This window comes from Pogona vitticeps, chromosome 4, assembly GCF_051106095.1.
Source record: "Pogona vitticeps strain Pit_001003342236 chromosome 4, PviZW2.1, whole genome shotgun sequence".
Lineage (NCBI taxonomy): Eukaryota > Metazoa > Chordata > Lepidosauria > Squamata > Agamidae > Pogona > Pogona vitticeps.
This window is the reverse complement of record NC_135786.1, coordinates 53410614-53437672: the sequence shown is the minus strand read 5'-3', so window position 1 is coordinate 53437672 and position 27059 is coordinate 53410614. Positions and strand designations below refer to the sequence as shown.

The 27059-nt window shown below is 39.2% G+C and overlaps 1 protein-coding gene across 1 annotated transcript in view; it reads left to right on the top strand.

Annotated features, from left to right (window-relative positions):
- The window catches only part of BLTP3A (bridge-like lipid transfer protein family member 3A), a 67921-nt gene extending 48425 nt beyond the window's left edge, over positions 1–19496 (top strand). Inside the window, exons 12-21 of the mRNA XM_072997397.2 lie at positions 571–712; positions 2464–2657; positions 4286–5832; positions 6784–6980; positions 8735–8886; positions 8996–9146; positions 11020–11285; positions 14287–14395; positions 14902–15017; positions 17958–19496. Coding sequence (XP_072853498.2) covers positions 571–712; positions 2464–2657; positions 4286–5832; positions 6784–6980; positions 8735–8886; positions 8996–9146; positions 11020–11285; positions 14287–14395; positions 14902–15017; positions 17958–18083 — 3000 coding nt within the window. The 3' untranslated portion in view covers positions 18084–19496. The remainder of the gene's footprint in view (positions 1–570; positions 713–2463; positions 2658–4285; positions 5833–6783; positions 6981–8734; positions 8887–8995; positions 9147–11019; positions 11286–14286; positions 14396–14901; positions 15018–17957) is intronic.
- The last annotated feature ends 7563 nt before the right edge of the window (positions 19497–27059 follow it).

Genomic DNA, 27059 nt, shown 5'->3' with positions numbered 1-27059 from the left:
TCCTGTCATTTTTGCAAAAACCTGGAATGATCTTTTATTATTATGGGCAATGTGCTTTCTCTTGTTGCTTACATGGTACTTATTTGTACACTGATACTTGTTCATTCCTTCTGTCTTGTAAGCAAAAGCATAAATAGCTGCTCATTCATTTCTGCTTTTCAAAAGTACAAATGCCTAAAATGTGTTTTATTTGTCATATTAGTCTAAAGTTGATCTTAAGTAATCTTAGTGGAAATGTTATTTTATGAGTTAAAACAGACCTTTTCTTGAATGTTTTTCATTTCAAGTTTCTGCACTTTATGTTAAATATTTCACAAAGAGGCCCCCCCCCATGGAATTAGATAAATGATTGTTCTGCCATGTAAGAATCAGAGATAGCAGTAACACAATGATAACCATCAAGGTCCCTTCCCCTTTTATCTGCCTTTTTGATTAGATTCTTCTTCTTCTAGCTCCTAGGCAGAATTAGTGCATCAGTACCATAGAAACAAACAGAATTAGAACCTTCCACCTTATTTGGACAATCATTTTTCTTACTTTTAGTGCTACTCGCAATTTATTGGTTTTCAGGTTTCTACAGCTGGACAGCACAGTAAGAAACCTTCAACACTGCTGTCATGTAGGAAGAAATCCCTGAACCTTCCAGACCAGACCTCAGCTATTCATATAGAGTTCACTGAATACTATCTTCCAGACAATCCAGACTTTCCAGGTAAATATCTGAGGTTTCTTGGCAGCCTACATCTTTCACTAGCCCTCCATAACTGGCTTCCCCTCTTTTTTCTTGTTTTGTAGTAGTTTTAGGGAGGCTTATGCTTTATTTCAGTGACTTGGAACCAGTCCAAGTCACTGAAATAAAGTGGTGGACACAATAAATAATTACTAAAAACTTATTCTACCTCAGTCTCAGTGTCTCCCTGTAAATATAACATGCCATTCCGTGCTGCCCCTACTTGCCCCAGATTGCCCATCTTCTTGGCATGTTCATAGTAGCATGGACACTCAGGCCCATTCCCACTTTTCTATGTGTTGTGAAAGGCACTACCATGGTTGGAAAAACATGGGAAGCACTAGACCTACTTTGCTAACCTTACATCTCCTTCTGATCCTTTGAGAATGATATGAGCAATTATCACTACTCTTCCCAATCCAGAAGCTGTGCTCTGGGTTCAAAGGCTAAGAAAGGACATATTGTTTCTTTACTGCCTTCTTATCTTTATTCTGGTCTTTAGCCAGTTGCTAGTTGTTTGTGAATGTGAATGTCTGCATGCTTCAGAATTTTTTTTTTAATATATTGCCCTTTTCTCTGCAACCCTTGAGATGTTTTCAGGAGCTGTGTAGGGACACTGGCTCTTCCATAAGGTTCCTGCTTGTGATGGCTAGGTTACTCAGGGTCAGGATGATGAGGGAGGTGTTACTTCCCCTTGTCGCATGATCCCTCAGTACAATACTTTACTTTTCCCCCACAGGAATGAATGACAGCCATTCACATATGGGTGAAAACAAAGTTATGTACTCAAGGAAGTAATCTGGATACGGGCTTAAAAAAAAACCCATGCCTGGAGTAGAAGCAAGTTTTCCCTCTTCTCATCTGTGTTTGAGATTACAGCCCATTTACTCTGTCTTTGTGATCTCGATGGCAACCATTGATAATATTAGCAACCCCTTTCTCCATGGCCCTATTCTAGGCAGTATTTCTTGCAGAGCTTTGTTAAAGGAAAGAAGGACTTTTTTGGTAACTTAAATCTAAAAAGTCTCCTCAATGAGATTTAAACAAACACAGCCATTTTCACTCAGTGGATAACTGCTCTGTCCTTTACACTCAGAGAAGATGGGAAATATGTGCCCATCCGTCTGCTACAGTTGAGCTACAGTTGCCATGAGTCTCGGCAACTATAGCCAGTGGTGAGTGGTGATGGGAACTGCAGCCCATCATATCTGAAAAGCTACATGTTCACCCACTCTGGTCCAAATTGTCCTGGGGTCTTGCTAAAAGTTGCTAATGCAAGCTAGGTTCAAGAAAGATAAAGTCAAATTAATAGCAAGAAGTAAGTAAGAAGTAATAAAGATGAGCAACATTTTCAAAGATATCCAGAACTTCTCTGATGGATATGAAATTGAGAGGAATGGTAAAGCTAGACTTGCCTTATAGGACACATCTAAGGTTTGTTTGTTTTTTAATGCTAGTTGCTCTTAGAGGCAAGATGCTGAGTGCAGAGAATGTGTCATTGTTACCAAGGCAAGGCACCCTCTTTACTTGTGCAGTCTAAACCCTCAGCCTTCCATCCTTCCGAGGTCGGTAAAATGAGTACCCAGCTTGCTGGGGGGGCAATGTGTAGCCTTTATAATTAAAATTGTAAACCGCCCGGAGAGTGCTTGTAGCGCTATGGGGCGGTATATAAGTCCAATAAATAAATAAATAAATAAATAAATGTTAACCCATATTTTTCTTCCCTTCTCCAGTTCCATGTCCCAACCTGTATCTGCAGTTGCATGGTCTGATTTTCACCTTGGACACAGTGAGCATGCTTTGGGTGAACTTGTTCTGCCTTGATCTCTATCGCAGCCTACAACACTTCAAAGCTATATACAAGCTGGAGAACTCTGGCAAGCGAGATGAACACATTGATGTCAGATTGGATGGCTTCACGCTGAAGGTATTTTCATTTGTTGTAATGCTCTCACGGGTATAAGGCAAAAGGATACTCATGAGATAAGGGGAGAGGGGAAAGGCAGTGTCTGCCTTTGCAAAGCAACCATTTTGCTTTTGAACATTCTCATGTCAACCTGCAGAAAATTGACAGCTTTTTCCAATTCCATTTGAGGACAAATCATAAAATTTCCTAGTTTAAGAAGAAGATTTAGACAGATTGGTAATAAGAGTATATGTTCCTATTATTGATCTGTATTCTTTTATTAAGCTGATTGGATAGCTTAATGAGTTATCCAGATGTTGGGAGTTAATTTTCTCACTTGCATCCCAGAAGAACTAGCCTGTGTAGCCTTGGGCAAGCTGCACAGTCCCAGGTTGCCCCTATAATAATGAGTATTATTATACAGTATACCATTTCTGAGTATTCTCTGCCTAGAAAACCCTGGAAAGGGTCACCATGTGAGAATTGACTTGAAAGCACACGATGGTGATGATGATGAAAAATTGATCAATCAATTTGTTTATTTAGTCTGTTTGATCATGTGACATTTGCCCAAGGTTCAAAGGAAAAGAAGGCTATGTGACTGTAGTAAAAGTGTTTATATCATATCAGCAACTGGGGCTTGTCTTTATATTTCCCACTGTCAGAGAAATAGGATGGGAAGGCATGATAAGAGTGTTTTTAGGCTGAACATATGAAAGCACTCCAGAGGGAAATCTGCTTTGTTGCATTAGTGGCTCAAGGTGAACTAAATAATATCAGCAGGTTTTTAATGTTGCTTGGACTGATACTGTTTTAACTGGATTATAATGTAATAATAACATACAGTATCTTGTTTTTATTGTAGACTACTGGTGGATGTCAGTTCTGCTGTCATATTATCACAATGCCAGTTGTATGCAATGGTGCAGATAAGATAGCTATAAGCAAGGTTCTCTGAAAGTTTCTTCTGAATCAGTGCTTATAGAACAGGCCTGTGACAAAAAGTGCTTGGCTTTAAAAAATATCCATCTGCAGCCTTCCAAGAGACTATCATAGCATTATTTTACCAATCATTGTGGTTTTTTGCAGGTATTTTTAAATAGTTGTATGCCACCTTGTGTTCCCTTATGGGAAGAAAGGTGGGATATAAAGTAAATAAAAAAATTGCCTGTAGTATATAGCATGAACTACTGTTGTCTTGTTGGAGAAGATGCTGAATTTAATCTTTTTCAGTTTTCTGCTCATCCATGAGCTTCTTGTGTGGCATTAGGTAAATCACAGACTGTCAGTCTCAGTTCTCTGTTATTAATACAAGTAATCTGTCTTCATATGGCTGTTGAGGGAATAAGCTAGCAATGTGTTTTAAATAGTCTTTTCCATAAAAAGTACCTCCATGGGTGACAGACACTTGTTTTTATTTCAGATCAAATCAAGGATACACTGCATTGTTTACATCCATAGCTCCCAACTGCGGGTAACCCAGGTGTTCTTGGACTACAGTTCCCAGAAGCCTTCACTATCTGTGCTGGCCGATGTTACTGGGAGTTGCAGTCCAAGAACACTTAGGTTACCCAAGGTTTGGAATCACTGGTTTACATCTATGGAGATCATTTTATGTTCTTTTCCCCTTTTCTCTCCCATTGCTATAGCTAAACATCCCAGTAGAGAAGAAAGTAGTTGATCACCAGGACCGCCCTCAGTGTCTGTCCATTTGCACATCAGAAATGACAGCTACCAACACAAGGCATGCTCCCCACTGCAGCTGTTTGGCCCTCCAGAACCTGTTCCGTAGATTTGCAGCTTCAGAATTCTTCCACTCTAGCTATACCCAATTCCCCAAATTCCAGGATAATTTCAGCCTCCTTCACACCCTCTTCTTACGTCATGCATACCAAGTGGACACCAAAACCCAGAAACTTACAGACCTCCGCCATTCCTTGGGCAGGCCCTCAGCTTCTGAAGACCTTTGGTCTGTTAATTTCACCCAGATCTCCCTGGACTTTGAAGGGACCAAAAGTTCAAAAGGCAAAGCCCTAAACTTTATATACCCCTTCCCGCTCTGTGTGTGGGCCTGCCTCCCAAAGAGATGGGAGGAAGCCCAGGCAACCATTCAACAATTGTCCTCTGCCTCAAAAGTTAAAGTCAAGTCTTCTGCTAGCTTTAGTGACCATGCAAGACATCAGGTCATTTCCAGAGAAGAGCAGTTCTGCCAAAGATCTAAGACTGAGCAGGACTTGAAAAGCATCTATCTCACTCCAGCTACAAAGGGTGTCTTGGAAGAAGATAACTATGAGGTCAATGGTAAAGAGAATGATGAAGATGTGGAAGTATCTGCTGATGTCCATGTTCTTCTCTATTCAAGTGCACATGTGAAGGTGCGACTCAACCACTACCAGTATTTGATGCTACTTAGGATGAAGGAAGTCCTGCAAACATTTCAGGAACAATTGACCCAAGACAGTCAGGAAATGATGGGGTCCCCTCTAGATTCCATAACCATGTGTATGGGCATCATGTTCAATAGTGCTGAGCTGGCCTTGCTAATGCATCCTATTCCAGGGCCTGTTTTGGAACCTAAATCTGTCGACTCAGATACTACAAGTTTAATAGAATCTGAACTTTCCCCTTCAGAGAGCAGGGAAGGACTAGCTGCTGAAGGCAGAGAGATGAAATCAGATGCTAGTTCAGAGAAGGAAGATGGCAGTCCCACAAAAGTACTAGAGGACAGCGGAATTGAGAACACAGATACAAGTGTGAGTGCTTTACAGGATACTATGGTGAAATCACAGAGTGATGGGTCTCTGGCAGGAGAAGAGTTACATGGGCAGATAATTAGGGGGAAAGGCCCTATAGAAGAAGCACATGAGGCTGAAGAAATCCTTGGTGCTGAGAGACAGAGTGAGCTTGGCAGCCATCCTCAAGACCCTCAAGTCCTTCCTTCCAGCCCATCTTCTATTGTAGATCCCTTAGGTGGTATACAGATCTCCCTCAATGGCCAAGAAGAGGTGATCCCTTTAAAAAACATGGAGATGGAATTATCCAGTGCATTGCATATAACGAAGGGTGCTACCAAGGAAGCATTGCATGTGACCATGGACCTCACCAAAGAGGCCATGTCTCTGACAAAAGATGCCTTCAGTTTGAGCAAGGAAAAGATGGCTTCTGTGCAGAAAATGCTGTTTCATCCCCAAGCTAAGTGAGTGATTTTAAAAATATTTTCGTAGCAGCAGCGTAAGTGGATTATATTCCCTGGGATACCCATTTACTCTCATCTTTGCTTTCTAAGCAAAGAGGAAACTTTCATTTGCCTCACCCTTTCCACACTCAGTTTTCTTCTTGGTGTTTTTTAAATTGCTTTTTTGGAAGTAGATTAAATTCCATTTAAGGCAGTGTTATTTATTTGATCTCAAAGTCCCCCAAATCTGTCCTTTACTTATTCCAAAAGGTGCTTTTTCCTAAAAGTAGGAAGTCATGTATATTCTGCACACTTGACTGCAGAACATTCTTGGCTACAAGATCTTAGCAAAATGAGGGGGACAGACTATGACAATCAAAGATAAATTCTCTGGGGTTTCCATTGAGTTCTGGACAGTAAAACTGAGATGCAATTGAGAGGTGATTTTGGGGTCACTGATGCAAAAGATAGGTTTAGCTTCTATCTTTGGCTATCTGAAATGTCCCTGTGCATCTATATGTGGGGGGAATGTGTTCCTTACTCTAACAGTGTGGTCAGAGTCTGTGTAGTGTAGTGACAGTGTGTCAGACTAAAACTAAGAAGACCTGCGTTCAAATACCTGCTTGGTCACAGAAATTCATGAATGTGGGGTGGCAGCGGTACATCACTCCTTGAACATCTCATGTACTTTGAAAAGCCTATTAAAACTGCTGTAAGTTGGAAGCAGCCTGAGTGCACATAATAACACTGCACTACTAACAAAGGATGGCTTAGCTGTCGGTGAGAGGGAAGTGGTGGCGGCAGCAAGGACTGCAGTAAGAGTCTTAGAGTGACCTAAAACATGCCCCAACTTTCATGCACAGAAGGTTCCCAGAATATGTAACCTTCCCACTGTTTACTGTCTCTCATAATGATGGACAGTGTTGTAATTGTGATGATTGGCACACAGTCTGTTTTGATGCTTCTTGATAGGGATCCTGCACCAAAGGCTGAAGAGGGCACACTGACTTCAGGAGGAAGTGGTAGTGGACGAATGCGGTTCTTCTCCATGAAGAGGACTGCCTCACAGCATTCCTTTGATACCAGCTCACTAGATGGCAGTGGTCCTGAAGACAGGCTATCAGTGGACAGTGATGGCAGTGATGGTTTTGTGATGCTTCTGGATTCTGGTAATAAGAATAAATGTTTACACTTCCTCTGTTTTACAAATTAATAATATAAGGACTCTTGAGTGATAATGAAGTCCGGCTAACTCAAGTGAGACAGTGGCACAAAAATGTTCTGCCACTTATCATTAATCACTCATTATTAATCTCTTCCAGTGTGAGAAAGAAAGATCAGTATGAAAATGTCAGCTAGCTGACTGTAAATCTCTTCAAGTCATTGGCTGAGTTGCAATGATGTAATGAAATGCTTGTGAACATTCTGACTGACTGCAGGAAAAGTTGTTGGAATATTTAAGACATATTTGACAAATGAACTAACATTTTTGGCTAAGCAAAATACGCAGGACAGGAGATGCTGTATGCTTTGTACAAAGGAGGGAAATGAATTTGGTTGGGCTGAAAAGTGAAGGACTAGTAAGCACAACAGAGGAAAAGAAAATGAACTAATAGTGAAGGTGCAGTGAAATTGAAAGGAGTGCTTAGCTTTATGAGAACTAAAAACTAGAACTCGAGGGAAATGGGATGGAATAAGAAAAGGGGGTGGTGGAAAACCTCACAGAGGATTCAGGGTAGTGACCTGCTACGAAAGACAAACCAGCTGTAAATAGAGATGGATGAAGGTCACATTTTGATTTGTAGTAATCAGTCAGTTTTTGATAGTAGATCTGTATTAATATTTTTCTCCCATTAGCTGTCTACATCTTTTTATGCTAAACCTTATTTCCACATGGAAAGGTCTGAAACCAGGCATTCCCTAATGCAAAGTTGTTGAAATATTTATGGATAGCCTCCTCTTAGTGAGAAAGGTTCAGCAACCACATTTAAGGATTCTCTGTTGCAAAGGCCTGTTTCTATTCCTGGAATCCTGCTTTTCTAGCAGGTGATTACCATGATATATGGTATTGATTGTAGCGGCCTTTCTAACTCCTAGATGAAAGAGTTTTTAATTAGGGATTGAATTCAGTCTGGTAGCCTGCTATGCTAAACATGTTCAGGTATATTTTGACTGTCCTTAAGAGTTCAGTTCTGAATTTGATTACGGCTAGAGAGGTTTTCTTGCCCTTCTGGATCCCTTCACCCAGCTAATTTTGCTGAAGAATGTGAAACAGAAACCAGATAGGAGTCAAAATACTGACCTGTGGAAACATCTGTTTCCCTCTTAATTTTTCTCTGTTCCATTCAGTGCAACAGTGATAATAAACAAGAAGTATGTTTAGTAGGCCAGGCCTTTTAAATGTCTTAACTCAAACCCCGTTGAGTAATTTGGCAAAGTTATCAGAACAACCATTAATACCCTCCCATGAGAAATATGTGCAGAAATGTTACCACTGCTGTTCTGATGTTTCCATTTAGTGCTAGACTCTGCTGATTTTTTATACAGAACAACTACTTTGGAGTACATTTGCATAAAAGCATCTTACGTTCAGTGTGTAAATGTACCTATGGATTTAAAAACTGCTTTCTTGGTGGCAAGATGCAGTGACGGATTGTAGGGAATTCATACTAGGACTATTTCTAAAAGGATGTAGCAAAGGATTCTGAAGACAGAGAAAATGCTGTAACTCAGAAACTACAGTCATTTGTGATATTGCAAACATGTATTATTTTAGGTTCATTTTAAAATGCATTGGAATAATAGCTTCATATGTTTCAGGATTCAGAGAATCCTGCCTGGCTAAAATAATGTTGCAGAGCTAGAGATCAGACTTCATAATATAAAGGCAGGACTGTTCTGTCACTTCTTAATTTTTCTTTAGATCCTAGTCTGGATCCTCTTCCACCAGGACGTCTCACCCCAGTCCTTGATTATGCAAATATCAGATCAAGTCCCCTGGCAGATGAAGAAGGAGGATCAACATATATCAACAGCTCAGCTTCTCTGAGTGGGCAGGAGCCCAATTCCCAGCAGGTCAGACCCACCCCCCACCCCTGTTCTCTTAAGTAGCATTTCTCTGAACTGTTTGGAAAAGAGTGGCAATGTTGCAATGCTAATTTGTTCGTTGGATTTTTTCTTTCAGGTATCTGTCCTGGTGCTGAAAATGAGTGAAATAAACTGTGTGATAGAAACAAAAGGAGAGGATATGGCACTTGCCCTTCAGATTATGGATCTCACCCCTGAACACCTAGGAAATATTAGTATGTGGCACTATCTGCAGAGTGACTCCACAGGTATGTTGTTAGTCACTGGAAATTTTGGCTAGAGTTAAGCAATTCCAGCACATGTGAGGGGATTTTTATGTGTAAAGACTGTTTTGACTGTAGGCACAGTCAATAGCATATGTAGGATGCTTGTCCTAATATAAAAGAGGACATCTAGTTAAGTATTTTTACTACTTTTGTCAGTGGAAGAGGGAGGCACCCTCTTCTTGCTTGCTGTCAAAATACAGTGGTGCCTCGCATAACGGGCACCCCGTTTAACGACGAATCCGCATAGCGACAATGTTTCCTATGCGGGAAAATCGCTTTGCGACGATCAGTAAGCTGTTTCGCTTACCGATTTTCGCATGCCGATGTTTTTCCCCCAGCTGATCGGCAGTTCCAAAATGGCCGCCAGGTAAAACAGGGACGGATTCCTCGCATACAGGGCAGCTAAAATGGCCGCCATATGGAGGATTTTCACCTAAAAGATATGTTTTAAGCCCATAGGAACGCATTGAAGGGGTTTCAATGCATTCCTATGGGCTTTTTAATTTCGCATAGCGACGAATCCGTATAGCGACGATTTTTGCTGCACGGATTATCGTCACTATGCGGGGCACCACTGTATGTGCAAAATATCTGCAGGATGGAGGACAGTGAGAAAGACTCTCACAGGGGCAGACCTTCTGCTCCCAGGTTTCTTTCAATGCAGACTACTACTGTCTGGGATGCAGGTCCATAATTTGAAAGGGTTTTGTTTGCTAGCTTGCTTGTTTGTTTGGTTGAAGTTGACGATGATGAATATACATAAATGAAGTTTGTTGAAACAGAAGTTTTATTTCTCACTTCCTATTTCTTTCCACCAACAGCACATGACAGTTGAGTAAAAGTTTTGAATAACTGTTTAAGAGAAATGCTGCAGCTTAAGTCTGCTGGAAGTCTTGCTGCCCTAACTCTTGTCTGTCAGCTTGGGTTTTCATCAATGAGAGCTAAAGGAATTGCCTTCTTTGCGTGCTATGTCCACCATTATGTTCTTTCGCATTTGCTGATCCAAGCACTGCTGTAAACATTAAAAAGGGACAAAGTCTGACACTAGCCTTCCTCTTCTCTCATGAGCCAAATGAAGACGTTTTCCAGACTGATTCTGACCAAGGACTTCATTGACCTAATTAACTTCAGATACACGTTAAAAGGTTTCTTATTACAGTAAAGTTCGAAATGACTTGATGATATTCAATTATTCTAATTATGTATGTGTGTATAAGACAGCACTCTGAGCTCTGAGACAATGTGAAGTAGAGAGGATGGGTGGATATTCTTGAGTCTTCAGATTCTTGAGCTGGGTTACCTTATCAGCAGAAATTTCCATCTGATCTATCTTTTTAATGAGAAAGCTATAGATTTTATTTATTTTGAATCATCTTTGTTCTGTTGTACATTTATTTGTTGGTCACTAGATGGCGCAAGACAAAATTAAATACAGTACATTGAACTAGCAATATAAAATATCTTTGTTTCTTAGTACAAAGAGACCCTTGTTTAAAAACGGCGAGGGTTTTAAAAGTCAGTTTTAGAAAAGGTTCAATGGCTGTTTAATGAGGAGAAGGTTATGTTTGTTTCATGATTTTGGTAATAAGACATGCAGACATTTCCTATGAAGTAAATCAGAAAATACACTGCTTAGGTTATGTTGTCATAGATGCTAACAGCAGTTGTGATTTCTGTTGGGGAAACTGAGGGCCCAAAACTGAATTAAATCAATCTGTAAGGAGCTTTCAGTAGTGAATACAATTAACTGTGTTCAGTCAGCAGCATTGGTGGAAAAAAAGATAAAATAGTGCAATAAAATTAACAATGTTGTTGACTATACAGTCCTTCCATTACAAACACTTTGTGCTTCTAGGAGACCCAAACTCAGAGACGCCTGCAACCACTGAAATTAGCCAGACACAGCCTCACGTATGTTTGCGATATGAAATAGGACCGAGCGCTGCAGTGCACTCACCTCTGGCTGTCCAAAATGGATTTTTGCATTTGCTGGTCCATAGCTATCTTGCAGAGCTGCTGACCTCCTCTTTTTCTAGCCTTGGGCCCTTCATTGAGGATGAGGTGATTCCTGAGGTTATCCCCATGAAGATTGAAATTGTGGATACCAAGATTGTACTAAAGGTGAGTGTGTCTATTGTTAGCATTAGAAAAGAAAGGAAAGTAATATAGACCACCATTTTCAAGCATACAGGAAACCAGGTGCTGCTGAAGAAGAATGACCATGGCTTTGGCAAAGGTCTGTCCCACCTGACTAACTTTTTAGAGTTTAGCAAACACATGGATGATCTAGTGTAGACACTTAATGGACTTGAAGTTTCAAGAGGTTTGACATAGACCCCTTGCTACAGTCCCTTACTGAAGGTTTCCAAGTAAACTTTGCAATTCAAGGGTTATATGTGTCTCTTAATTTCATCTAATATCATGTGACTCCTGTGATGTTTTAAAAGCTTTTATATTCTTTAATGCTGCTGGCTAACTTAGAACTTATTTTTAACTTTAATGCCATAAAAGAGCCAGACGGTGCATTGATGGTGACATGTCTTGACCAATGTCTCTGATATTATGTGATTTTATCTAAATAATGTATTTTTATCTTCCTAGTCATTGACTGTATTATTATTATTATTATTATTATTATTATTATTATTATTATTATTATTATTATTATTATTATTATTATTATTATTATTATTATTATTATTATTATTATTATTATTATTATTATTTGCAGTCATGGGATGAGAGGATGGGGGCCATCTTGTAGATTGGCAGCCATTTAAAAATTAAGAAGCAGACAGTAGGAGTAATGCACAGTTGTTACAGTGGAGGGATTGTGAGTGGTAGAATATACCAGATGGGTGGGATATAAATTGAACAAATAAATAAATAAATAAATAAACAAACAAACAAATACATAAATAAATTGTGGACATATGGTTGTCCCAGGATCTGCATTAGAAAGGTTATTTTTAAAACTTATTCATAAACAATTTGGAGTTTGAAATGAGTGGTGAGATGTTCAGGTTGGAAGATGACATCCAGTTACAGTGGTGCCTCACATAGCGATGATAATCCGTGCAGCAAAAATCGCTGCAAAGCGATTTCGTCGCTATGCGAAATAAAAAAGCCCATAGGAATGCATTAAAACCTGTTTAATGTGTTCCTATGGGCTAAAAACTTACCTTTAAGCGAAAATCCTCCATACGGTGGCCATTTTGGGTGCCCGGTAAGCGAGGAATCCGTCCCTAAACACAGTGGGCGGCCATGTTTTTTACCCGGTGGCCATTTTGGAACCGCTGATCAGCTGTTTTAAAATCATCGTTTTGTGATGATCGGTAAGTGAGGCAGGGTACCGATCATTGCAAAGCGAAAAAAACCCATTCAGACCATCGCAAAGCGATCACAAAAGCGATCGCAAAATCCTCATCGCTATGTGATTTCGTTGTTAAATGGGGCACCCGTTAAGCGAGACACCACTGTATTTTGGGCAGTTCTAATAAAAATAGATTGGAAAGGGCTATAGAAGGATTTCTCACCAGTGTCAGAAGAAGCAAATGGGCATTTGGGGCAAGAATTGTGATGTGATGTATATAAATGGTGAGGCTAGAGCTCAGGTGACTGCCTCCCCAAAGAATTCTTGGAGCCAAGCTGCGCAGCTTGATGAAATTATTCACCCAGTAAAGTAGAGCAGTGGAAAAGGCCATGTGACTAGGGACCATTAAAAGGAGAGTGAGGGCATAAATAAAAGATATTAACTTGTTAGCCTTTATATTGCCCATTAGCCCATTCAGTTTCCTGGGCAGCACATAGTCTGGTAAAATTTCAAAAATATAGAAGTAATGTAATAGAACAGTGTCTACAGAAGTAAAATATAGTTTACAGTAAATAAAACAGACATCAGAAAAATTAAACAGTCCAACATATGAAATCCAATGGAAGGCTGCAGCTGGATAACAGTGCGAAGATACAAGTGCACTAAAACAATTCTCAAAATTGCTTGAGTGTGCCCCTTTCAGGTCATTCCTATCACCAAGCTTTTCTGCACCCCCCCTCCATCCTGTTTCTCATCTTTCTCTGGAAACAGGCTCCATTAGAAAGATGTACTCAACAGTGCAAGGCTGGCCACATTTTTTTTTGAAATGTGGGAATCTCTTAGTGACAGAAAAAAAATGTAAAAATTAATTCCAAGTACATATGGTTTTATTTTTATTGGCCAAGACAATCTGAAAACCATTTCCAAGTCAGGGTTCAGATGACTGTCTTTCCCCCCTTTTTTGCATTGCTTTTAAGTTTTCATTGTTGAGCTGGTTGCCTCCAGCCTCAGAAGAGCTCTGGTTTGGAAATGAAGACTCTGAAACTGATCTGTACAAACATACTGCTTATAATTGCTTTCAGATTTCAAAGGGATTGCTGGTTGTTCCATCCTCCACACATCCCATATGAAAACTAGCAGAGATATTAAATGGCCTCTTGATATCCGTGCTATATTCACAATAAATGCTTTTTGGATTACATGCAGCACAGTATTTTTCACCCTGCTTTTTGATGGCATATGTTTAAGCATGTGTTAAAGCATTCTGTTTTGTGTCAAGTAAAGTAACATAAACATCCCTCCCCACTATCACCAATACCTCCTGCTTGCAGTCCTTTCTGTTGCTTAACTTTTTGTAAAAAGATGCAACAACAGTCAAATTCACCAGGATGAATAGCATTCTGATGACTGTCAGTCTCAACATTGGGAAGAGTTTCCGTTGCTCAATATATACAGCCCATTCAAATTAAAAAGTAAGACTTCTTTGTCTCTGGAAATTGTTCCTGTTAAAAAAGTATTAATAGGCACATCATAGGATTCTTAACTATTCTGAGAGATAAAATCTTGGAATAACAATAAAGATATCATAACTTTTCCTGGGTCTGAGTTGCCAGATCCTTCTCGCCTCTCCACAAGACCCGTTGTAGAAGAAAATCACTTTTCACTCTTCCATTCCAATAAATGGAGAACATCTCTTGTTTTCAATTTTTTTCTTTATTATCAAGGAGAATAGTGTGTAAAAGCATTATTGTAAATATATGGGACACAACTATCTTTAATACAAATAAGCAAATGATGTTTGTTTTTCAGGATGACAGTCCTCGCGTGTATCCAACGTCCCCTGGTCCCCTCCCCATAATCTTGGTGATGGACCACATTGCTATTTGTTGCAATGATGATGGAGAGTTTGTTGTAACAGGTCAGTCATACCTTTTCCAGTGGCATTGACCCAAAATGACTGGAGCGGCATTAACATCTTCGAGATATCTCCTAGAAACCACTATTGTTTCTCAGTTTCCATTTTCTTGATATTATTATTATTATTATTATTATTATTATTATTATTATTATTATTATTATTATTATTATTATTATTATTATTATTATTATTATTATTATTATTATTATTATTATTATTATTATTATTATTATTATTAATTGTAATTATACCCCGTGTGTCTAGTCATTTCGACCACTCTAGGCGGTATGATACTGATGCCCTGAAATAATTAATATAATGATTAAGTTAGATTATGTAAAAGAGTTAAAAAGAGGCTGAAACTGTAGATGGCATTTGATGTCACTGCTCCTGCATTGCCTGTCCTTATCAGTTTCTTAATTTAAAAAAAAGTTGACAAAAGATTTTAAAAAGATATCCTTAATAAGACTATCCCCATGTCTATAAATGTCTATGTTATTTTCCAGCTTCACAAGAGGAGGGATCATCTGTGAAGAAAAGGCCTCAGAAAAGTCTTAAGAAACGGAGGATCTCAGCAGAGAAAAGCTCTGTTGTTTCATCAGGGACAGAGGATGAGCTACAGGTAGGCTGTATGTCCTTGTGGTGGAACTAGCAGCTTGCAATCACTAAAGAAACTATATAAAAGTATTCGCCATACACACAAACCACAGACGTAACTTTGTATATGCACGTGTATATGTGTCTATCTGTCTGCCTCTTTTATGTATTTTTATTATATTATTACATTATACTATATTGCTACAGTATATAGTGGTACCTCACAAGATTACAACCCCGCTAAACGTCGAATCCGCCTAACGATGACTTTTTGCGATCGCTATAGCGATTCGCAAAACAGTCATTCCAGTGGGGGATTTTCGCTGGACGTTGATTAGGTCCGTGCTTCATGAACCATTTGTTCGCAAGACGACGATTTTTACAGCTGATCGTCGGCTTTGCAAAATGGCTGCTCTGTGTTTTCTGGACCTATGCTTCGAAGGACAGCCATTTTTACAGCTGATCGGCGCTCGCAAAATGGCTTCCCCATGGGTGATCTTCGCTGGATGATGAGGTATTTTCCCCATTGGAACACATTAAATGGGTTTCAATGCATTCCAATGGGAAAACAGATTTCGCATGACAACGATTTCGCTAAACAGCTATTTCAATCGGATGGATTATCGTCATCATGCAGGGCACCACTGTATTATAGTTTTCTTACACAGTTTCTACGCAATTCTCAGTAACAGAATTTGATTATTTCCAGGAGATAGTTATGCCAATCTCTTGCAGTAAAGACTGGTTCATCACATGCATCTGATGAAGTGGGCTTTAGTGAACAAAAGTTCATGCTAGTTAAAACATATTCATTTTTGAGGCACTTAGTGCTCTACTTGTTCCTCTTAATATAAATGTAAGAAATACATCTCTAATACACAACCATATTGTTCTGTAGAGATGTCATCTGGAATCAAATGGAAGTAAGATAGTACATCTATTTATTACAAGTGTGTTTCACTTGTAATAAATCCAAATTATCACATTTTTCTTGTAAATATTGGGATCCAGTGAGGTGCATCTGCTGATGAAACTGCTTCTGTTAGCAGAATCAGGAAGAGGCAACTTCTTATCTGCACTGCAGCCCCTGTACACTCCCAAAAGTTTGCTCTGGAAGGCTGGGAAACCCTTTGCAGCTGCTTTCTGAGCTGCATCAGAAGCTGGGAAGTGGAAGGGGAGGAATGAAAGCTGCACTAGTACTACATCACCCTTTCTTTGCAGTTCAGTGAACTATGAATCTGTATGCAGATTTTGGTGTGCAGAACAGTCCTTTCAAGAAATTTTGCCAAGGACACAAGCAACTCTGGAGGTTCCAGGGGCCGTTTTCTACCTCCCCTGAGTTACTCTGTGAGCTGTGCCCTCTCCTCCCAAATGGGAAGTCATTTCAGTTTTGTTTTGTTTAAAAAAACCACTTTCCCATTTTGAAAAAATCTGATTTCATTTTGTGAAAGCAAGTTGGGAGCTACATCTTTCTTTAGAGCAGCCATTCTCAATTGGGGGGGACATCTGGTCCCCTGGGAGCCCCAGGCATGTTTAAAGAGGGGCCACAAACTGGAAACAGTTCTTCACATACCACCTTATATGGTTTGTTATGCAAGTTAGACAATCCTGATTCTGCCTGGGGTTTTTTTTCATATTGTGTTTATGGCCACGGCCAAAAACAAACAAACAAACAAAGGTTGAGAATGGTTGCTTTATAGGATAATTCTGCTGTTCTGGAACATTTTGGAGGTAGGATGTTCCCATTTTTGCAAAGTAGAAATGGGGGGGGGGGAATATCATTGGGGAGCTGTACAAATCCCACTGCTGAACTGAGCATAGCATGTGCTGTCAGCTTGCAGTCCACCTAGCATAAAAACCAGGAACTGAACTTTCCCCCCCACTTCAAGATTAGAATTGAAAGGCACTTTTTGTTATGTCAAAAAATTAAAAAACCAAACCCACAGACTAAACTAGGTACTTTCATCTCCTCTTGCTAGTTGTGGGAATAATCAGGTAGCATGCATACGTATGCGATACATAAAGAATAAGCTGGGATTTCCCTGGAACCTTCTTTATTACTTATTCATTGCATGTATCCCCTGCTGTTCAGGAAAAAGAGGCTCTCCAGGGTGGCTTACAATATAGATAATAAATCAGCCTCTGCCCTCAGGCTTACAGCCTAAAATGTAAGGCAAAACACAGTACCAATATGTAGAGGGGGGAAACAGAATCTGTATGAACCAACCAATGTACTTTTGCATTTTTTATAACAAAAGCAAAGATGTGTGCTCTCCAGACAAAGAGGTATTGGTGTAATGTGTTTGTGGTGCCATTTGTACTACTATTTTTGTTGTTACTGTTCTTTTAAAGAAAATGTGAGGTTTGCCTTGAATATTAATATGCTTATCTTGCGAACTAATATTTGGCTTGATGTTGGTTACATAATTTTAAAAATTGTTTTCATTTGTTACAGTTGTGAAAGCATTAACATAAATATTGAACATAGAAATCAAGCATTGTTCCATGTAGAATAGGTGGTACCTGTTACTGGACTTTTGAAAAACAAAACAAATAGGAAGCTTTCATGGGCGATATCCACTTCCTCAGGATCTAAGCACATCCCCTTCATAGATGGTGCAGAAAAATTCTCCAGAAACTGTGAGAATATGGCTCATTTTCAGCAATTTGCCTCTGATAGAAATCTAGTGCTATCTCAGGACACCCAACCTCACAGGAGGATGAAACTTGTAATCTGAACTCCTTTCTAATCTGATACAAACATTTGGAATCTAGATCATTTTCTACCTTGAAGAACATTTGGAATCAATTTCTCCATAAAATCTCTAGATTTTAGTAGGTATTTAGTGGGTATTAGATAGCTCAGCCTCTGTGCAAGAGAGCAAACCTGCTATAAATGTATCTCTTTAGATAATATAAGCATAATGCCTTACCTTTATGTTGTTTCCTGTTTTGTATGTTGCAGCTAAAAGAAGTGCCAGCTTTGGAGAGAGAACTGCAGGTTACCAAAAAAGCACTTGCAGAAGCCAATCTGGACAAAATGCGCCTGCTACAGGAAATTAGAAAATATGATCCTCTCTTTCAGCTTTGACAGCAGAGGCCTGGGCTGCAGATGCTCAGGGCAATCAGAGATCACTACCAGCATTGAAAAAGTTTGCTTATTGGAAAGCAGTTATTTAGACTGTCTTCAGTGCAGAGCTATTAACATGATAAACAGAAATGAGGTGCCATTATAGGAGATGGAAGTAGGAGAACAGCGAAAGAACACCTGGGGGGAAATCAGGTGTTTTGGATTTTACAACTGTGTACCTAAGTCTAGAAACGGTACTCCATCTAAAGCATAGTAGCACTGAATCTAAAGGCTGACAAGCCACATGACAAAGAAATGCCCTATCCAAGTTGTCTAAAAGTGGTGCTGACAAACTGTGACTCTTTCTACTATGACCTGTGTCCTGCTTTATTTCTGCTGGAGGTGGCAGACAAGTGTTGGGGAACGTACCTGCCATACCCTGATTCAGTACAGTCATTCTACTTATCTGGGCCCTTGTTAGGCACTGGAAATAAAATTCTTGGAACTTTGGTGCAGAACCCTGCGCCTGAAACATTGAAGAATGGTGAAGAGTTATACACCCAATATAGAAAGAGGTTCCTGGGAGCAAAAAAATGTAAGATCTGTCAACTATGTTGGTATCAAAAAGAAAGCCTGGGTGATTACAATTTCCCACTAAAGTGTTTTCTACTCTCCTTTTATAGTAACACTGTGTTAATGGAGTGTTGGTTATCACCAGCCTTCCTCATGCCTCTTCAGAAGCACTGCCCATTGGCTTTACCATTGCCTTTGGGGAACATCATACCTCTGTCTGTGTATAATTGGTTGAGAAACTACCTGTTTAACAAACTCCCTATTCCTTGTCAGTTCAAGGCTGCTAGAAGCATTCCCTCTTCCATAGCATTACACTCCACTGATAATCTTGGACAGGCACAGAGGAAGTGAGACCAGTAAATCCCTTCTGTGTCATGTGCTACATTCAAAGTTTCATTTGACAAATTAGGAACCATGAATTGTATCCCATGACACATACTCCAGATTAATACTGGTATAAAGTTACAGCATATCATCATAAAGCTGTGGAATGTTTGGTTTCCCACCCTGGCAACCTTATTTTCACTTGTGTGCTACTTGTCTGATCATTTGAGATGAATGAAGCATAGGTTAAACTGTGGCACATGATGAGCCAGTGTTAACTTCTTCAGGCTGTTTACATAAATGGTCTCAATGATGGGTTTCAAAATAATTTTAGAGGATTGCTATATTTTATTTTATTTACAAAGTAGATTCTACAAGAAAGATGTAGTGAAAGCAGAGGGAAATGTTAATAACATTTCAGAAAAGACATATCAAAACCATTCAGAAATGCATACTTTAACTTTATTATTATTACAACTGTAGATCAATTATGTTACATATGCAAGACTAAAATAAAATAACAAGGCATATAGAGTTTCCAATTGATACAAAGGAGACTGAGATTTAGATTATAATTAAGTGTGAGTTCCTAATGGCTTTAATCTGATCCCTGCAGTTATTTAGTCACCTGTATTGTTCTTATTGTACAAGCCAATGCACAGAATTTTGCAACTTTAGCTGTAATTTCACTTAAGGAATCAGGGAGGAGAAAAAAGATATAAAATGTATTGGGTCTACCTGGATAATGTCTTAAAATTGGGAAAATAGATTGTGCAAATCTTTACGCCATGATGAGCAGTACAAGAGGACATGTACCACAGTTTCATCATACCAGATTGGAAGGGGCAAAACACTGATCATAAGATATATGTGAGTATCTTCCCTCTAAAAACGCTGAAGGCAGAACATTGAAATGGGCCAGAGTAAAGGCTCTCGGGTGTCTTGCAAGTTCTCAATTATAAAAATAATCTGCTGGGATAAAGATCTCACTGTGATTCTCAGTCAACTGAGTAATATGGAACCATTGCTCTGTCAAATTGGAGTACAGTATACCAGATCCACTCCCTAATAGTCTCTTTGGCTTTCATAAATCCTAAATGTAACAGGGCTGTAGGGGATAATTTGTAGGACAAGAATTTTCTCTCCACTGCTGTTGCCCAGTCTGAGGAGTGTTTATCTATTAAAATCAGAGGTGCTAAGCTGATACAAAAGTAAGCTTTAATTTCAGCCAAAGATGATTTGAAGCCAAGTAGTTGCTTCAAGTGGGACCATTCCAGCTTCTATTCTGAGTAGGTCATTAGGACTATAGCATTAGGAAATACAGTCCTTAAGAATTTAGACTGTACTGGGCCAGTACCTTGCCTTGGAATAAAGTTGGTACATCGGACACACATATACACCTTTAAAAAAAGAATCTCAGGATGGCAGTAATCGTTCTTCGAGCATTTTCAGTGACATGGGCAATGTGGACTCTCCACAGCCCAGTTGTCTGAAAAAAAATCATCTTAAATATTTATAGATCTTGACCTGTTCAATATTGTGCCCATCTGCCACTTGTACTTGACAAACCTTTTGGTGAAAACCAGAATTTTGGTCTTTTGATAGTTTATTGCAAGCTGCTCTTTAGAGCAGTATGCTATAAAAGTCCAAAGGGCTCTCCTAACCCCTACTTCATTAAAAGATAAAATTACTTTATCAGCTGTAGAGCAGGAATCAGCTGATAAAGAGCAGGGATCAACCTGTTTACAAGTTTGGGTGGGTGAGAATTAGGGTTTCTTAAGGTCTAAAAAAGCAGTATAAAGTACCTCATGAGGCTTGGTGCTATACTTCTCTGCTGTGATATAAGTACTGATCAAGGATGTAATGACTGGCCCTAAACCTTGCTGTTTCATTTTCCTGCTCTGGTCATCCCACAACCTCCAGCAAAGGTGCCTAGTACAGAGTTTGCTCATAACACTAAGCAAGCTTATGGGTTGGTAATTTGAGGGGTGAGATATATGCAGCTCCTTTATAATATATTGGAATAATGATGGGCATGCCCCAATAAGTAAAGATCTCGGCTGTTTGGTCAATCTAGGTAGAGTGCCACCAGCACTCAACATTTTTTTAATCAACTCTGGTAAAATCATAACTACCCCAGGGGCCTTCCCTAGTTTTAACTGAGCTATGAGTCTTTTGATGTCTGTCACTGTAATTGGTGGCCAGGTAGGAAGATTTTTCTAGACCAATGTCCAGGGAAGTAGTGTAAGCTGACTTGGCTGTGTGCAATGCTTGGAGATAAGACCCCCTGGAGACATCAGAAATAATACATGATGTCCTTGGAACTTCTGCCTGAAAATTGCCTGCTATGATTCATGAGAAAAATGTTCTAATGGCTTGGATAAACTGGGACCAGGTTTTTCTTAATGACTCACTTTCGTTCCCCCCGCCCTTAATGCTTTATATTGTTCTTTTTGGAGTTGCAATACAGGAGCAATTGTCCCGATATTGCTAGCCCTAGACAGTTTAATTCTCATTACTAACTGCTTTTTTGCTACTGTGCACTCATGAGAGTGTTTTTTTGGTTGCGTAAAGACAGGTTAATCATCATATGACATCAAGTCAATTCTGAACTTATGGGGACCCTTTTTCAGAGCTTTCCAGGTGCGGCTTACCATTCTCTTCTCTGGGCCTCTGCAGCTTGCCCCAGAAGCCACACTGGCTGGCTCGTCTCCCTGGAGGCACAGTGGGGAATCAAACTGTCAACCTCTGGCTCCACAGCTAGATACCTAAATTATTGAACTACCCGGGGATATTCAGACAAAGGCTCTTGCCACCCCAAGATAGGCTTGAAAGCAAGTGTCAGATAATTTGTTAACAATTCTACTACAGAGTTGTGCTGCTTCAACTGAGTTAAGAAAATCCAGACTCTATTTTACTAATCCATTTGATTATTTTGTAGCCAGAATTGGGCATAGGATCTATATCAGGCTTCTCTGATATATAGATTACTTGATCCCTAGTTTCAGGAGACGAAGAGTCAGACACGACTAAACAACAAAGTTTCAGGAGAATTCATAGGTGGTCACTGTCCTAATGTGTCCCAACCTCCAGACAGGTTACTAATTTTAGCAGATTGTGTGAGGGGACGACAAAGTCAATAGTCCTGGCTCCATTTCCTGACCAGTATGTTAATTTCCCTGGGAAATTCTCACTGATTGCTCCATTAAGAATAAACAGGTCTAGTCTATTTGCAAATTGGGCCAGGCAGAAACCCTTCCAATTTAGTTTCGTATTTTTAGACCCTCTGGGTGGCAAAGGGTTTTCAGTTTCATGTGTTGGTGGGGTGCAGGAATCCATCATTAAACTGATGGCCAGAATCCAACTGCTGATTTATGCTTGTGTAAATGGGTTGGCTTGAGTCACAGCAGGAGACTGCCTCTAATTAACAAGGCAGCGATTGTGTTCCTGAGCATGCATGGAAGAATGCAATAAATACAGTACCTTAATTAATGAAGAGTATTTTTCTGCCTTAACTTACTTCCATTTTAATTTATGCAAGTGTAAATTGGCAGTTGGATTTGGGCCAACACAAGACTGCACCTCTGCACATCAAACAAGTTTACACAATTCAGCAATACGAGCAAAAGACCTTTTCTTGCTATAGATGAAGTAACTACTTCCTGTGATCAAAGAAATTAGATGTCTACCAAACTCCACAGCAATCCTATATTGCATTCTTTGTGTAGCAAAAAGTAAGGTTTTTTGATGACAAAGCTTATGATAACTGACACACATCCCTTCTCTGTCAGCTTCCTATTCTACTTCAAATTGCCGTTTTCTTTCTACTGGTGTTTTTATTGAGGATTGTTTAGTTTGATTTCTTTTTAAAGTACCATTTCAGGCAATGACCAAGAAAACGGTTGTGCACCCTGTGCAGCAGTTTAGACATCTGGCTGTGGAGCCAGAGGTTGGGAGTTCGATTCCCCACTGTGCCTCTTTGACAGAGATTGGGCTTGATGATCCATAGCTTTTCTTCCATCTGTGCAATTTTATGATGGTTGTGATGATTATATACGAGCAATGGTTCTTAATATTTATTCTTTCCCTTTTGAGAATCTGATGAAAGCTGTGAACTCCTTTCCCCCACACAATTACACTTAAACACATTCTCTCTCTCTATTCAATTTATTCTCTTACATTTGAAACCGGTTTCCTTCATGTAGACAAATCATAAAAAATCTCTACAAAAACAGAAGGAAAAATCATTTTTGGGCCCAGTTCATGTACCTTCTGAGGTCTATCCATAGACCCTGAAGTTAATATTCTATATCAGTCTTAGCCAATATGGTACCCTTCAGATAATTTTTGAATGTGACTCCCATTAGCCCCAGCCAGGGTAGCTACTGATCAAAGATATTGAAAGTTGCATTCCAAAGCATCTATCTAGAGCAGACCTGGGCAAAGTGCGGCCCCAGGGCCACATATGGCCTGCGAACCGCTCCTGTCCGGCCCGCGGACAGTTTTGAACATTATAGCTTTTTGTCTAAAGTTGATCAATTGCTTATCTTTAACATACCGCAAAAAAACCTCTTTAGTATTTGTGAAGATTAACAAGTTTAAAATAAAAACAATCATAACATCACTGTTCCATTTTATTTTTAAGCAAAGTTGGTTCGGCCCCCGAACACAGTTCAGATTTTTCATGTCCCCCCCCACAGAAATTAATTTGCCACCCCTGATCTAGAGGGTATTATGTTGAGTAAAGCTTTGGTGAAAAACAGCTAAATGTGAAAAGGATTGGTCATAATCCTTCCTAAGAGGCATGCAGGCTCTAACTGCAATTAAACTCTATTAAAAAGCCACTTACAACATTTGAATGCAAATAGATTGCAATTCATGTCATATTTAGGCTAGTTCTTATCCAGGTGTTTATAATATTGCATCACTATTTTAATGTGTGATTCCGAATCAGATTGATATCACACATATGCAGCATATTCTAGTAGCAAGAAGGTCATAGTAGTACTTGCCAAACCATGTGTGTAAGTGCAGAAGGCTAGTTTTGTCTTTAAGAAAGCAGCTATGTTGGTCTGTATTTGCCTGTGCTAAGTGCTGTTTTTCCAGCCAAAAAAGAAGGAAGAAAGGAAATGCAACCAGCCTGACACTTCATTTACATTTTTAAAAGAAGGGTAACATTTTAAATATTAAAATTGGAGTGGTCATAATGTTTAATGTAGCCATGCATAAACATAGCTACTAAAAAGATGAAGTAGATGAAAGTCTGAAGAATAGTTAGCCATTAAATGGTCTCTGCTAGCAGAAGTGGGAAAATACTATTTCTCTGCATGCCTTCCTCACCCCCGTATGCACCCTCAAAACCAACTTGAGGGTGGGAAAACATGAATCTGACATTTGGTGTTGGGAAGGGTCACGGGGGGGGGCAGAGCTGAACATCTCAGTACTACCAGAGACATTGTATTGATTTAAGCCATTGTTTTTGCATTTTTGTTTTGAAATGAAACATAATACTTTTAGAAAGAATATACATACTATTGTACAGGATTGATTACAGAAACTGGGTAATATGTCAGAGGTATTTTTAAACCACCTGTAAATATCCAACACAAAATTTAAAGGTTGTTGTGCTGCCTGTAAGGAAAAAAAAACTTATTTTTTATTAAGCCAATGCAATGCAAATGTTTTGGTGTGCAAGCTTTACGGAGTTCTTCAGAACATACAGTTCATCAAAATTAAGGATGGCATAGAGGAGGCTAGAAGCTGGCCAGCACTGTAGTCACAGTGTATACATTAAGTCACAATCCTAAAATGTAATGGAAAGGAGTTTGCAAGTAGTGCTGCCAGTTTTTTAAAGAAAAGAATATAGTGTGCCATAACATAATACTGTACTTAACACCATGAGTAGTCTGAGAACATAGTTGTTGTGTAATAACCATACAAAATCATAGAGGGCACTTAAGATGTAAATGACAAAATGGAATATGGCTAGGCTAGTAGGCTGTAATCTAATAACCAGCAATTTTGCTTTAAATTATCCCTATCTTTTGATTGTGAATAAAATGCCGGAATGAAATAGTTTTTGCAATTTTTCATCTAGGACTTGTTAAGCAATTGGTAGCTGATGGCAACACAAGCCTTCCACTACAGCTGCAAAATGAATTTTTTGTCTCCGGCATCTGTTTGTTTGCCTTGATCTGACTGCCTTGGAGCAGTCAGTCTGTGACCTTCACTATGTGAATCAGAGAAAGCAGCTTAAAATGAGTTCGTTCTGAAGGGAGGGGAAGAAATCTTTCTTCGGTTCCCTGACATAATTCACTAGCCCTTGAGGCAAGCACATGGCTGCTGAACGCCAGAAAGCTTTGCAGCTGTGCTGCGGCACTGTCACTTTCATTAATTCAACAGTGGTGATTTCTGTATATCAGTTTGCATGTGCTGTATCTCCTGCTTGTTCATTTTCTGTGCAATGAACTGGTTTTGCTTCTGCCTTTTTCCTGGAGCATCCTTTTTGCAGCATTGTGCTCAGATTGTCCATGCATGGGAATAAACAAGATTCACTCTCTCCATATTGGATAATGCCCCAGTGAGACAGCCCTTCTTTAATACAATGGCAGAAGACTCTTTATCCAAAGAGTATAGTGTGTTTTATAGTTTCCCCTTATGTGTTAATCCAGTTTTGCCTAATTAAATAGACTTGGGAGAGCTTGAAGTCTGGAAACTTTATAAGCCTGACAATGCTATTGCTGTATGAAATAGTACTAAGAGGAAACATCAATGAACACATATTAAGGATAATTGTGTGCTTTCTGTTAAACCAGTAAGCTGCCTGTAGAAACAAGTGTTCTGCAAACATAGAGCTTCTGATCAGAAACCAACATAGTTATTCCACAGTTACTAGTGAATGTACATAAGGACATTACATCCTGGCGTTTTAAAGATCTACAATCCCTGATCAATTGCCCAAAGACAGCTTTCATGTAAACAAGACTGTATGTGCCTGATTTCTTCTCCATGATTAAGGAGGAAAGATAGTCTTACTCACATAAAATTTTTAAATTTTGTACCCATTGCTTTCTGTTCATTTGAATTTTAAAGTGGAGCATATTGCAGATGTAAAAAGATTATACTAGAAATGTACTCAAAGTGAGTATTTAATTGCACTGGTCTGATGTTTGCACTTCTACTGAACATTTTCTAGCAACTTTCAACACATTAAATTGGCTTAAAAGAGGGCAAAATATAAAAAAGACAGGGATAGGCAAATAGTATGGTACAGTTTGGCTGTAATTATCAGTCGCATAGAGAGACCTTGTTTATCAGCTTCTTGTGGTATTTATGGTCCAGATGCTTCCTCTCTGTGCTGAAGACTTTTATTCCTCTAAGTGTCCAACAAGGATAAAGAGGAAAGCCACTGAAACTGATATAGATATGTTTGGTGGCTAAATTACATTAGTGTGGTTCTGTTTATAAAAACACTTTTTTCACTGCTATATTTACATTTGAAGAGAAGTCAACAGGAAAAACTACTTGTGAAATGCTATAACTGAAATACAAAGAAGGTCTTATTTATTGTAGACTACTTCTAATTTCTTATAAGTGCTGCTAAGAATGCTGTGAGAATACACAGAGCACTGGGCATAAATTGGACTTGAATCTAAGCCTTCAACAGTATTGCGTTTGTATTTGTTACACTATATCATTTTCTTCTATCATTGTACTGGTTCTGTGAACCACTTTTAAAAGTTACACATTAAACTTATTAACCTCCGTTTCTGTTGACTTGTTATGTATAACTTCCTATTTCATCACCAGAAAACTGATGAATTTCAATAACGTATCCTTTTCTTTCAGTGACAAACAGAACAGCAGCCCTATGAAACCCAGCATTTTGTTTTAGCTGTGCCCAACCACAGCCCTAAGGAAAAGAAATTGAGTGCAACAGCATGCGTATTCCTCATGTTCTCCAAAAATTGATACACAAAGGTTCATCATATCTGGTAATGGGGTCATTCCATCAAGAGTAATGGCCCCAATCTCCATGACTTTGACTACTAATATATGTTGTGCATGGTAATATGCACATCACAAACATCTTCACCAATG